At 43.6% G+C, this 14,096-nt stretch overlaps 2 protein-coding genes across 2 annotated transcripts; both read right to left on the reverse strand.

Moving 5' to 3' along the window:
* Positions 1 to 1,303: 1,303 nt before the first annotated feature.
* Positions 1,304 to 11,699, reverse strand: tnpo2b (transportin 2b). The gene is made up of 24 exons (XM_073478031.1): positions 11,549 to 11,699; positions 10,714 to 10,813; positions 10,338 to 10,413; positions 10,016 to 10,165; positions 9,651 to 9,757; positions 9,394 to 9,527; positions 9,170 to 9,251; positions 8,444 to 8,566; positions 8,206 to 8,324; positions 8,030 to 8,090; positions 7,735 to 7,906; positions 7,447 to 7,599; positions 6,922 to 7,147; positions 6,657 to 6,828; positions 6,373 to 6,567; positions 6,090 to 6,248; positions 5,097 to 5,184; positions 4,257 to 4,355; positions 4,056 to 4,151; positions 3,783 to 3,858; positions 3,071 to 3,170; positions 2,877 to 2,951; positions 1,509 to 1,638; positions 1,304 to 1,410 (listed from the first exon to the last, which is right to left on the reverse strand). Exons 2-23 carry the CDS (start codon positions 10,810 to 10,812, stop codon positions 1,531 to 1,533), a joined length of 2,670 nt encoding a protein of 889 aa, XP_073334132.1. The 5' UTR covers position 10,813; positions 11,549 to 11,699; the 3' UTR covers positions 1,304 to 1,410; positions 1,509 to 1,530.
* A 952-nt stretch (positions 11,700 to 12,651) lies between these two features.
* rln3b (relaxin 3b) lies at positions 12,652 to 13,202 on the reverse strand. The gene is made up of 2 exons (XM_073477225.1): positions 13,028 to 13,202; positions 12,652 to 12,935 (listed from the first exon to the last, which is right to left on the reverse strand). Exons 1-2 carry the CDS (start codon positions 13,200 to 13,202, stop codon positions 12,652 to 12,654), a joined length of 459 nt encoding a protein of 152 aa, XP_073333326.1.
* Positions 13,203 to 14,096: the final 894 nt, after the last annotated feature.

A 14,096-nucleotide genomic window follows, 5' to 3' on the forward strand; every position in this document is an offset into this window, starting at 1 on the left:
TTAATTCAAATATTTTTTTGCGTTAATTGTGCGAATTTTAAGTCCACTATAGAAACAAAAATTATCAGTAGCAGCAAAACAAAAAAGAAAAAAAATAAAGAATATGGACAATTTTTAAAACATTATAAAGATCACAATGACATTGCCAATCACTGTTTTACTTAAGATATCAATATGGCATCAAATGGATATCAGTACGAATGTAGACAGAAACATATACACACTCACTTGCATACAAACACACGTACACGCACAAACACACTTGGTCACAGTTGACAGGTGCCAAGGACATTGCGGTGGGAGTCAAGTTTTAGCTCGGTACCATATCAAAAACAATACATATTTCACACACTGTTAACACAGAATGCCGAAGTAAGGATTTACAAACTGCACATGCACACGCACACACACACACACGCACAAATCTCAAAGAGACAACTAAGGATGTGATTTCTTTCTACGAGTTCCTCCCCTCTGGTGAGAAAACAAATGTGTTAGCCCTAATCCTTCCTTCCTACAGGAATGGTTTCTGTGAAGCCACAAGGAAAGACACTTGCTCTTATGGGTTTTTTTTTTGTTTTTTTTCTTCTTCTTCTCTCTTTTGATCAGGTAGAAAAATGTGACAGGAATATGTCTGATAGATGGATAAGCTCTGTGAAGCAGCACTCTGGTCAAAAAATGAAGGTAGGAAACATAGATGCGGATACTAGACTATCATACAGTTAAGTAGAATTCAGTGACTACAGATGAAAGTAATTCATGTTGAATCCTATTCCCCAGAAAAAGAAAGATATCACCCAGAAAAATGTTTAGACACCTGCCTGTCTGTCCCTAACTACATGTAGTAGGTCTCGAAAAGTCAAAATAATAGTGCCACCCACAGTCAGTTCCATGTACTGCATGTACAGCATGTGCAAGTGTATGTGTGAGAGTCTGTGTACGTTGGTCTGTCTCTGTCGGTCAAGCTATTGGTTACTCTTACATTTAAGAATCCCGTTAAAATCTCTACTATCCCTGTCCTCCCAGCCAAGTAACAGACCTTTCTGTCGCTCTTTTTCCCTGCCTCGTCACTGATTTCCCTCCCTCTCTTTCCCCTGAACTTTCTCTGTGCTCGTCTCTTTACCAACTTATCTATTCCTCCGTCTCTCCTTCATGTCTTTCTCTCTGTCCCTCTCTATCTGTCCCTACCAGTTAGTTTTTCTGTGTCGGGTCCCTGCCTAGTTAATCTAGAGGTGTCCCTCTGTCCCTCCCTCCCACCCGCCCACCCTCCCTCTATGGACAAACACATAGGGCGTGGGGGCCGTCCGTCAGGGGGAGCGGCCAATTGCGTCCCTCTCCCTCCCCCCAGATCTGGGCAGTGCAATACACAGATGGATGAGTTTCCCATTCACCCTCCTCCTGCTGGCTCACCTGGGAGGACGGAGAAAATGGGACAGTGGACACAAACTTCAGTATGATTGTTTACAAACCTTTGAAATGAGTTTAAATGGCCGTGTGTGTGGTGTTACCTCTTGGGTGGGTGTAGAGAATCTAAACGCCATAGCACGCTGCCAGTCTCTCCTTCAGCAGTGGGGGGAACTGCTCTGAGAACTGTTGCCAGTTCTCCTCCCCGACCTGCTCCTTAAAACCGTGCAGGATCTGCAAGGAAAGGGCAGAAGACAAGCCCAGAAATCAATATCAGGCACATCGTCAAGGAATCTTAAAGGGTAACTCCAACAATTTTACACACTAAAGTGTGTTTACAGGTCTTTGGGAGTACTACCGCACATGTGAAAAAGTAGTATAAAGCCTTTTGTGACTCCAGAGAAAGCTGCATGTAATCTGATAAATCGCCCCCAGGGATTTCACTCAGTAGCTCCATTGCATTGTGGGTAAAGTAGGCACCAGGTTTTAAAAGAATGTGTGGAATAAAATAGGTGATATCTCTGGTTCAAAATGTGTCGATTTTGATAATTTGTTTTTAAAGATAGCATGCAGCTTCCTCTGGAGCCACAAACAATGAAATGAAACAATTAACACTCACACTAAAATCTTGACTCATATCTCAACTGTAATATCTGCCAAAATAATCGCGACATAATACTTTTTTTTTTTTGCATATGATTCAGACCTAATGGTTTCCTTCAGCAGTTCCCATTTCGGTTCCTTTATCAAAATCAGTCCTGCATCTGAGTGTTGGATTGACTGTCACAAGGCTGAAATAACAACTGGGCAAAGTGGGCACTGAGCGGCGCCTGTAGAATTTGATCTGCATCATACTTATTATCCAAATGTACCCACTGTTTAATTGCTAAACAGTGGCAGCATTTTGTGGCCAGAAAACGGTTTCAAAACGCTGATGGTGCTTACTTAAACGTGAAAGTCAACGTCAACTGGAACAGAAATAGTACAATGATAGTTAGAACAGAAGAGGGTTGATCACTTGGTTAATTTGGCCTACAATGGATTTACCCTGCTGTCAACATCCTGTTCAAATGCCCCTGAAGGAGTATTATTGAAGTATTAGAGAAATATAGATGCATCTGTGGATTTTGCAGTGAATTTGACACTAAATTTGCACGCTGAGCATTTTGTCCTTTATGTGGTAAACTCCTAAGGGGGAGTGTGTTCACTTCATTTCTCTGCAGAACAAGAGCAGTGTCTGTGTTGCTGAGCTTCACAGCAGAAAACTGAGATGAGCACACTCAGCATCGCCCAAGGTCTCTACACTTCAGAATGACTCACACAGCAGGAGGAGTGTGATGATTTCATGGTGACTTAAAATCAGCCTTTGGATGGTACTGGTTGCATAAACAAAAAAACTTGCTCCTCAGTATGACCTGGACTTTGTTTCTACTCCTTATCAACACACCACTGTCACCCAGTGAGCCCCTCACCTTGTAGAACATGTCTCTCAAATCGTCTTTAGGATTCACCCAGGAGGCCACTGCATCACAGAAGAAGATGAAGTCCTGAACAAAGAGAAAGAAGGTTTGAAAAGTACATCAAGTCCTGAAACGTCTGTGGCTTACAGCCAATTACACAAACTGTGAAAGCAGAGACTTAAAGCCTGCATTGTACAATGTCTTACCTGCACCACGCCTCCTGGGTTCACGCCAATCATCATGCAAATCCCGCGGAAGGCAGAGTCTTTCTCCTCGTTGTCTCTGATGTTCCGCAGAGACGTACACCTGCAGCATGTAATTATTAATCAATTAACAGCTGAATTCATTCTCTTTTCTAGTCAACGAGAGAACATTTTTTTAATCTACAAAACTAGAACAAGTGAGATAACATAAATGATTTCTAAGATCTTGCTGTGTGAAAGGACATTTGTCTTTTTTCTAAGATTGAGAAAAACTCACAGACTTCAGTGTTTCATTGTCATTACTTGCTGATTCCAATCATTTCAGGAATATATTTGAAGAATGTCAATACTGCAGTCCTTCTAATGCTGTGATTGTGCTCTGCAGCAATGTGACCACACAAAAATGCAAGGGTTTTGGAAAAAGTGAGAAACATCCTAGAAGAAAGGAATGTCTATTATCTGATGGGGAAAACATGCCGCAAAAGTCTGGATCTTGCACGTCTGGATAAAATAATTACATGCAGAGTGGAGAGAAAAGGGATACCATGTGATGTGGCAAGACCACAGAGGATGAGAGGGAGTCTCCTGAACATGTGATATATGACAACTGCCGATGCTGACTGTGTGTGTGCAGATGTTGTTAGTTAAATGCCACCACAAAGATGTCAAAGCACGGGGAGTTAGACTCAGAAAAAGAGATTTAACAGTTGCTCACCAAGGTCGGATAAACTGTGGCAACATAGCAGCAACCTCCTGAGGACACACGTAGCCCAGTCGACCAATGGTAATGGCTGGAGAAGGACAGACAGGATACAGGACTTTTGTTAGAACAGTGTGTATAGTATCATGATGCTAACTGCGTTATTTTCTCCCATGTGGATGACTAAATGCTCTTTCTGCTCTGATTTTCAACTGTCACTCCTAAAATATAACTACAAAATCTGTCTAAAAACAAGTATAATAAAGTATATGTGCGTAATCATGATACCTGTGTTCTCGAGCAGGGTCTTGGGAGTGTTGGGTCGATTAATAATCTCAACCAGCTGGTTCAGGACCATAGCAATATATGGCTGCATCTCCACTCCTGTTGAGTAGTGAGTTAAAGTCAGACACACACATCAAGAAATCTCATATTCAACGGCACAAGCACTTCACAGCATCATGTATAAGTAGATTTGCTGCAACTCACCCATCTGCATACAAATCTCTCCTATGGCCCATGTAGCATTGTTGCAGACAGAGATGAACTCTGGGTTTAGATTTGTCCCGAGGATTGGCATGAATTCAGCTGCAGAACAAACACATAAGAAAAAATGTCATCATCACATTGAGCCAAGTTCACGGGTCAAGATTTTAGCCCTGATCGCAGACAAAGATCAGAGACAGATGAACAACGATCAGTGCGTGTGAACTGTTTAAAGGCGTGATCCCAGCGCTCGGGAGCAGCTCACCGACAGACAGGCTAGATATCTGACTGAGTCAGAGACGGGTTGGGGAGCCAGGTACGAGCTACAGCCAACGAGCGCACTCCTCTCATTTCTCTCTTCTGCTGTCATCCGCAGCATACAGCTCAATAATAGCTTATAGTTTCAATCAGAATGCATACACACAGGCTGTTTAGCATTTGTAATTGTTTCGTCCTTGCTGAACCGCAATACCAGCAGGCAGTTTCACGTTTTCAGTGCAAAAACACTCCTTGCTGCGTGCATATCTGATTCCATCCTCTCACCCATATTCTTTTCTTTTCTTCCTTGTTTTTCCACATCATTCCTGTGTCACATTTTCGCATGTACATCTTGTTATGTGTGACCCCCGGTCGCTGATCAGTCATGTAGTGTGGAAGGCACAACAACTATAAGACTCCCGACAAGGCAGAAAGTTGTGTAGTGTGAACAACACAGCAATCTGACGACTTTGAAAGTTGTGCAGTGTGGCCAAGGCATGAGATGCACAAAAACGAGGGGGATGAGGAACATTATTTTTGTTCTGTGAGTGTGTGTGTATGTGAAAGAGACAATGAGATAATTACCAATACACGGTTTGACATGAGGGAAGCAGGCCTTAGTCAAGTCACCCAGAAGAGCAAATGAACTCTGTCTTACTTCAGGCATCGTATCCTGGGACAAAAGAGACAGAGAAGCAAAGAGAAATGTGAACACACACCGTCAGCAGACCTCAAGATTTGCCCAGTGGAACAACTAACAGCTCACTGTGGCTCTTCTCCTTGTTCCATTAGTCTGGCAAGAAGTTTAAATAAAAATGATCATCTCACTAAAAGCATTGATGAATGACTTGTTTTGTTTTGCTGATGCAGTTTGTAGTGATCACTGGCAGCCAGCACTAAAATATTAGATTAATACAGTGCACTTCCTGCAGCTGCTTCACAACAAAAGCCACCAACAAATTTAATGAGAAGCAGCACGATAGGGAAATGTTCAGTTTGCATAAGCAGTAACAAATACAGCTCTGTCACAACTGTAGGATGGTTATAGCTGAAAAGAGAGAGCTCTGTATATAAGTTACATTACAAACACTACATGCATGCAGACTCTGGAAGCCTTCATCATCACTTCTAAATTTTTCCTTAAAATGCAATTGTGAAAAATAAAGTTTAAAGAATTCCTTTATAAGCACAGCAATCGATGTGTAATGTCACTTTGTTTATTTTACCAGCTGTGCATATTAACATTGATTATATGCTTTGATCATGGTTATTTAATGCTCAACTCCAGGAGACAAACAAAATTTTTGATTTACACGAGTGAGTGTGTAGATTAAACACCAGATTATGCGGAAAAGTAACCATTTTTCAAGGAATATATTGAAATTCACACATATTCCTAACCTTGAGCAGGCATTTTAAAAAGACTTTGTACAATCTCTAATCGTTTCCTGTGAATTGTGCAAGCAATTTAAATCCAGCAAGGTATGGTGGACTCATCCAATAACAATGAAAACTTCTATATAAGAGAGTAATAACAAAATGTAAACACATTGACGCGCACACACGGGCTCTCCTCACCTGCATGCACTGGAAAAGTAGAGTCATGATATTACTGCGGGCCACAAGCGTGTCCACGTGGCCCCCGAGTCCTTCAGCTAAGCCACTTAAAAGATCCAGAGCCACGATCATGAAGTCCTTGTCGGGCGCTTCGTACTGGTCTGGTTGCTGGCTGTACATCTGAGACACACAGAAGAGAAGATGGAGAGAAAAGGTCAAAAGTGGTGTGATGCCATCGAGTGTCATTTGTATGTAAAGCAGCAGACACATAAACTGCCTCTTTGGACAATTGTGCACAACTCACCATGGCCTGAGCAAGTGTCTTCTGGACCAGTGTGACACATCGCTGGTAGACGGGCTCACAGTACGGGAGGAAGCCGCTCTGCAGCGCTGTGGCAACGGATGATAGACACTCGAGCAGAGGGAAGAGGTCTTTGTCTTCATCCTTCAGCTCGTTCCACTTGGCTATCAGCGGAGGCATCAGCTTCTGGATGTACTCCTAAAAGTGTTTAGACTGTGATTCATTCATTCCTTTACCACAATTTCAATGTTACACACATACCAAAGGTGTGTGAATGTTTTGCTCACAGGCTGGTTGAGATGGTGTCCCACGGAGTCGGCCAGTGTTCCGATAGCATCGTAGAGGATGAGCAGGTTCTTGTGCTGGTATTTCCCAAAAGCAAAAACCAGCGTGTCCAGGATGAAGCTCAAGTAAGGCACCAGCTCTGTACATGCCTCCTCCTCCAGGGTGGCAAACGCACTGTAGGATAAACAAGATTGGTTAGATGGTTGCATGAATTAAAACTGAAAAAACATAGGAGAGACGAACATATGGAGAAACGAACAGCTGTACCTGCATGCTGCTTCCTGTACCCTCTTATTGCCATCCAGGATGCGTTTGAGCAGCTCGGTCATGAGTGGCTTGAGGTGAGCATCGGGGGGCTGGCTGACCACCCAGTGAGCGTATCGACTAAGGGTCCAGCAGGCGATGGAGCGGACCAGAGCCTTCTTGTCACACAAACACTGGATTAGGTGGGGGATGAGCTCAGGCAAGTAAGGTACCATACCTTGCATACAGCCTGGAAGGATGAAAAGGTTTTACACATCTTGATAGGAAAGGTGCAACATTTTGGGAAATGTGTTTATTTGCTTTCTTGCCAAGAGTTCTCACATCTATACATGTGATATAAAGCTATCACGTGCAGCTAGTTAGCTTAAGTTAGCAGAAAGACTGGCAACACGGGGAAACTGCCAGTCTGGTTCAGTCCAAAGGTTACAATATCAACCTACAGCAACTATAGAGCTTTTTGTTTCTTACTGTTCTGTTCCTTATCTCAGGGAATAAATATATGAATATTCAGTGTGTGCAGAGTCTCACCCTCAGCGATAGCCCCCAGCACTAGGATGCCAGACTCCTTGATGACCCAGTCAGGGTGGAAAAGCAGGCCTTTGAGCAAGGGCAGGAGATGAGGGAGCAACTCCTCGCGAAACACATTGGCAAGAACGTCCAGAGCTGCAGCTGAACACTTCCCTGGAGGGGGAAACCACCATCAGGATTAAACAATGTGAAACTGTAATAATATACTTTGTTATTATGTTTGGGAAAATGTTCAAAGTCAAGGAATGCACTTAAAGAGAAAGAAGTGCATATCTGTCTGTAACTTACGTAGGTTCCAGTCAGACAACGTATCATCGTCGTCGTCCTCATCGTCATCGATGTCCTCCCCCTCCTCGCCCTCCCCTCCTTCGTGCTGCAGAGTGACGGTGCGGGACTTGTGGAAGCGAGGCTTGATGTCTTGCTCGCTGTCTGGAACGGCTTCATCCTCTTCAACGTCGCCCTGGAGGACAACAGAGAGAAAGGTGAATGCAAAACAGACACAGGTAAAAAAAGGAGGAGACAAGAAGAGAAACAGGGTGTCTGAATGAGGAACAAGTGATTTATCTAAGGGGAGGGGGCTCACCTTTAGAAGAATAATGTCAATCTCAGAGTATTTCATCCCATTTACCAGGATAGGTATCAGCCTGAAAAAAAAGAGACAGACAGCCACATTACTACACAGATTAAATTGATACAAAACTTGATTTTCACTTCCTTGTCATCAACCTAACCCTCTCCAACTATCCAGCTGTTACTTACTGGACCAAGTGGCCAGACAGGGCCTCTTTACAGATGGGCTGCTCAGCCAGAGTCAGCCAGAACTCACAGGCCTCCAGAGCCACATTCTCATCTGGGTCCTGGGTCCGCTGTAGCATGTACTGGTGTCAGACAAAAAAAGGAGGCAATGATGAGACAGAGGAAGGAGGAAGACAGAGGAAGGGAAAATCACACAGGCCTTCTTTGTAAAGTGGTGTGTAAGATCGATTCCGATGCTCACCTGGATGATGCTGTGCATGTGGGGGATGAGGCGGTCAATGCGCACTTCGAGCAGCATGACCAGAGCTCGGCACACGTTCTTCCGCACTTCGCTGTCCTCGTCGCCAGCCAGCGCAAACAGACTCTGGATACCAAAGACGCCAGGAGAGGAGAGTTAGCAGAAGCAAACTCCATGTGACATGCACTTCAATCGCTTGTGACACATTTACATCTTGACAAGGACCTGAACAGGGTTTCAGGGTTCAGTGAACCTCTTTTACATTATAGTAGGGCTGTCCCAAAAATTTCAACATCAAGAGATGGGTGTAGGGGGTTTCAGACTACTTAAACCCCATAGAGGAGCTTCATTTCTTGCTCTCTTTATGAGTATTTTGACTTGTTTTCTGTGCAGCCGCTGCAACGTCTCCTTCCTTTGAATACTGATTTGGAAGTCCATTACCATGGCAACGGCAGAAGCTTAGAAGATGGCTCAGCCTGACTTTAAAGACAACTTTGTGCATTGCAGATACCAAATATCGCACAGAAGTAGCATTCAGCTGGATAAAGTGAGTCAATATGGAAGAAGATGTGTTTGACATAAACACAAAATTTGAACAGATGTTGTTACATATTCCACCTCTGAAAGACATTAAAGGTGAGACCTTTGACTACAACGAAATTACATGTGAGGAAGGGAGGTTTGAAAACAATGGAAATGACAACAGAAACATAATCCTGTAGTGCTCACCTCAATAAAGGTGTCAATGTTATCCATTAGAGCTTGAGCTCGACCGATGATGAACTGGTTCACACACGCTATAGCATGGGACCTGAGAGAGAGACAAACGAGTTGGATCTATGATGATGGTTTTAACAGGGAGAGTCAAGGTGGAAAAGTTCAGGAGGACAGATAAAGTGTATCTAGATCAGGAAAGTTAGAGTCAGAAAGAACAAGACTGGCGTTTCACTGACCTGATCTTCGGGCTGCAGTGCTTGAAAAACTGTAGGAATTTGGGGATCATGATGTTGAGAGGTCTGTTCAGGGCATCACTGTCCAACAGCTCCGATGAATCCTCGCAGATCTTCTGCAACGCTCCAAATGAACCCTGAAAGGCAGAGAGAGAAGTCATTAAAGAAAGAAAGTTAAAGACGAAAGCAAAAGACAGAAATCTGATCGTTACATTAACATTAAAAAAAGTTATTTGTGTGTGCAGGCAGGCGAGCCTGACCTCGCAGGTGTTATAGTCCTCGGAATTGAGCAGATTACAGAGCTGAGGCAACAGTTCGGGCCAGGTCTGCAGCTCTCCTTTAGAGGCTATGGTCGTGATCAGAATACCTTTATGACAGATAATAAAAAAGTTACACAAAGATAAATCCGGCCTTGACATTTAGGAGTAACTATAAAGTTAACTCGCCATCGCATTCAATGATTTAAAACATCTTTGAAATACAGCGCTGGCTCCCACGCAGCCACATTACCTGCAAAAATTCAACCACCTACATACTGTAGTAGTCTGACTCACACTGGCTAGAAACTACAACCAACACTTTGCTCTCTCTTTCTCCATCCCCTCTCGCTCACTCAAACACCCACCGATCGTAGCTCTGATAAGCGGCGAAGGGTCCCCGATGTTGTTGAGGCATTCTCGTTTGATGAAGTCAGCCACGTTGGGAGGGAAGTTCTGGTAGTGAGCCTTAACATTGTTCTTCAGTATCAGACCGCTGAGAGAGCGAGTGGGCTCGTCTTGAGAAGGAAGGCAGCAGAGAGGCAGAGTATAAATACATTTTAAAAACTGGAAAGAAAAGATTAGATACAGAAACATTTGCAGGGGACAAGCAAAGTTAGGACGGCTATTCAGTATATGACAATGCTGCTCTATTGTTAGTATCCTTAGTTTTAATATGCATGTACGTACCCTCGGATTTGAGGCTTGTGAGGACAAAGATGAGATAGTTGTTGAAATCTGGAAACTGGTTAAGTTGCTCCAGTTTCTGCAGGCTCTGTTAAGGAAAGCAACCGTCCATGCAAACACAGCAAAAACTCACACATGCCTTGTGTTGCCGTTTGAGATTTGAATTAATACACAATCACAATCAATCACAAGCGGCGCACGACAACACACCCAGTCAGCTTTCATTTCCATCCACTTTGGCACACAGGCTCTCATGGCAGAAGCGAAATCTCACACCTTTGTCTCTCGCTCTCATTATCTCACTCACACACACACACACACACACACACACACACACACACACACACACACACATTTACATGTACATATTTAAGGATACTTCTTGCACAGCTCTCTGTGTTGCTGTGTCTGGGGACTGGGAGTCCTTGAGTAGCTGAAGCACTTGCTGCAGACCCTGTTCATCTGGCTGCCACTCCATCCTACGAGACACCAAACATACATTACCTGTTTATGAAGAGTGCAGTGCACATAACTCACAGCCCCACCTCGGACCTCAGCGCTCCGCACGTCACAAGTCAAATCACGTAGTGGTAACGTTAGCTACGCAGTAACGAATACAGATGTGGCTAACAAACAAAATGTGCTAACAGCAGCAACATGTCAAATACTACCGGTAACCTCACAATAGGCTACTTCAGTCTTAATTTTAAGACATTTCTTCTAAATATTTGTCGACAATGTACCGTTAGAAAAATCACTGTCGTTAACGCGTTCATGTTTGTGAGCATTTTCCTTCTCTGGCTAGCTGTTATGTTACATGAAACCCGAAAGTAACCTTCACTAAGTTACAGTTACACGAACAAGTAGCCACACCAACTATCAACTGCGATCTAACCAGCCTCTTTTCACGTAAGGCCCAGACTGCACAGGCGCAAACGTCTGGCTCATTCAAGATAGCGAGCTAGCTTAGCGTCGCTATGATACATAACACATAGCTACAACATCCACACCGAAAACAGCTACAAAACGCCATCTCACGCTAACTAACGGGACGCCGCTCTGCGCTGTCAAAGTAGTGTTTTCAATCGAAGCAACAAAGACGGCGCAAACGGAGCGTGATAATAGTCATAACAGAGCAGTCGCATATCAACCCCGGCAGCTACCAGTAGCATGACTAGCTAGCATCATATTGAAAGTGCCGCGAAAGGTTTTACCTGGTCACTCCGATGTGGTAGATCTATATTTCTATAGACAACAGTGCAGCTACGCTATAACAACTAACATTAAATCAAATATGACTGCGATCTGCGTCGCTGAACGTGAACTTCTGCTCTCAGTGGATCTGTGTGGTTGCTGTGCTAGCTGGTATGTGACAGAGATTGCATGCCTTGCAACCAAGCCGGCTGATCCGTTTGAACATGTTCGGCTTCCGTACTAGACTCACCGTCGGGCAAGGTAACCCGCTTAGAGCCGAGCCACTGAGTTTACAAACAGTATGTATCAGTGTTTGCTGATGTCTTAAAACTGCGTTAATTAATTTAAATGCATCACATACTTCTAATTACTAAACAGACATGTTATGCAGTATGCATCACTTTGTGTTGGTTTTAATTCTGACCACCAGATGGCGTCAGCTTCACATTATTAGGTCATATAACTATTCATAATAGAGCTGTATGAAGTGATACAGGGCGTGGGCACAAAACACTAGTACACCTTTAACTACCATTGTGAAGCTTCAAGTACTTTTTATGACAGTGTGTCAAAAAATGGCTGTGATATTTCATTTTTGAAAGGAGGATGAACACATTCCCACAAGCACACTGAAATAAACAACCGAGGTCCAACATTAAAGGCTTCACAGAGCCAGTATGTTGCAGGTCTGTGGTACAAGATTTCAGTGCCTTGTAAATATGTTTACATACAGTGTCTTATCCCTGTAGTATCACAGAGTCACACCACACTGTGTTGTGCATTCATAGTCCCCACCACTTCCTTTGATTTCAAAATCCTTGTTGAAACTATTTCGGAAACAAGGCTTTGGAAAAGTGGAAGTGTTCTAACAGCATGAAACATCATTTTAGTTTTTGGGGAGGTTTTTGAAAGAGGAACAGAGACTTTCGTAAGTACACAAAGCTTTATTAAACATATAGATCAAGTTTTGAGAACACTGAAACATTTCCATATCAATAGTAAACACATGAACAGTGAGTTGAATGTGGACTTTTAAGAATTCTAATCACATAGGAAAAGTAGTGGGGAGTAGAGCTCTGCATTACTGACAAGAAATGTGTATATTTAAAAAAAACAACAAGGTTCAGCACAGAGAACTGATTTCACTTTTGCTACAGCCCCACTTGCAGCAGGCGTTGGACAGACCGACCACTACATCCCGTCCTTTCCTGTCTGCACTTCGTAGAGCCTCCAGCACCTCCTCTGAGATTGGCGAGCGAGCTGAGCGGCTGAATCCGGCTGCCACAGATGCCACATTCGATGCTTGATCTCTCCATGCTTGGGACTCCGCAGGATCCTGCTCGCTGGTAAGTTGAGGGATGGCATTTGTGTTCCATGGGTCAAAGGCGTCTTCTCCAGTAAGAGCTGCTAAAAAGCAAGGGTAAGTCTTTGATCATACACTTTGACTGTTTTCTAGGAAAATGTGGCGCATCCTTAGGTTCACACACACACGCTCTTACCTGAGTCTCCCAAGCTTCTCCTCCAGCGAGAACCACCACAGGTAAAGATGACAGCTCGAATGAATTCTCTTCCGCACAGTTTCACCCCATAGAAAGAGGGGTGGCCTTCATTGGACCGTACCCTGTCCACCAATGCCACCAGCAAGCCCAGGGTCAAGAGTGCTGCCTTCCACATGGCGAGAGTGAAAAGATGCTGTAGGTGTCTCAAAGGCTGAAAATTGTTTGAGGTGTGTTTCTTTCTGGACAGCCTCAAACCTTATATAGGCCTCAGCATCTCAGAGAAGGACCTCAACTCACCGGCCCTCTTCGTCATCCCCAGAGATAAGACCGAAGACCTTTAGGGGCCACAATGCAGATAGAGAAAAAGAATAATTGCGATTAAGTGGCGAATGATGCCAGAGGTGATGCCAACAGAGCTCTTGGCTATCTAATCACCTGTGACCTTTTGTTGGCCTTTCTGTCCCTTGCATCACTTGCGTTGTGCTGTGTCACCAGCACAATCTCCATCTCATTGTCTGCTCTTCCGTGCATTGGATGGAGATCACTATCCATTCATGCGAAGGATAACTAGGGTCAATGGCGTAGGTTACATTTCAACAGATATTAGGCAGGGGGTAAGGGGCTCCTCCCCCGAAAACCATCAGTCACTATATTTCCTGCAATCTGGTGAATTTGTATATGCCAACCTGTGCCTGTTTAGCAACAATTTGTGGTGGAAGTGGCTTAATGTAAAGACCAGAAACACAGGTGACAATTCAAAATACTTAGGCATTCTGTATTGTTTTCAAATATTTATTATCCTGTATATCAACTTCTAACCTAACCGTATGATGCCGTATAAATTCAAAGCTGTATGTAACGTCCGATCAATTCAATTCAAATGTCAAACACAGAAAATCACATGCTGCCATTTTTTTGACTGGACGACCGCTGCGTAGCCAATTAGATGAGATTGTCTTTATTTATCCCACAACGGGGAAATTCACATATTACAACAGCTCGAGGTGCAACAGTACAAGTAAGAATAAAAATATGCATAGAATTATTAAATAGAAAATAAATAGAAAAA

This window comes from Pagrus major, chromosome 1 (assembly GCF_040436345.1).
Source record: "Pagrus major chromosome 1, Pma_NU_1.0".
Classification (NCBI taxonomy): domain Eukaryota; kingdom Metazoa; phylum Chordata; class Actinopteri; order Spariformes; family Sparidae; genus Pagrus; species Pagrus major.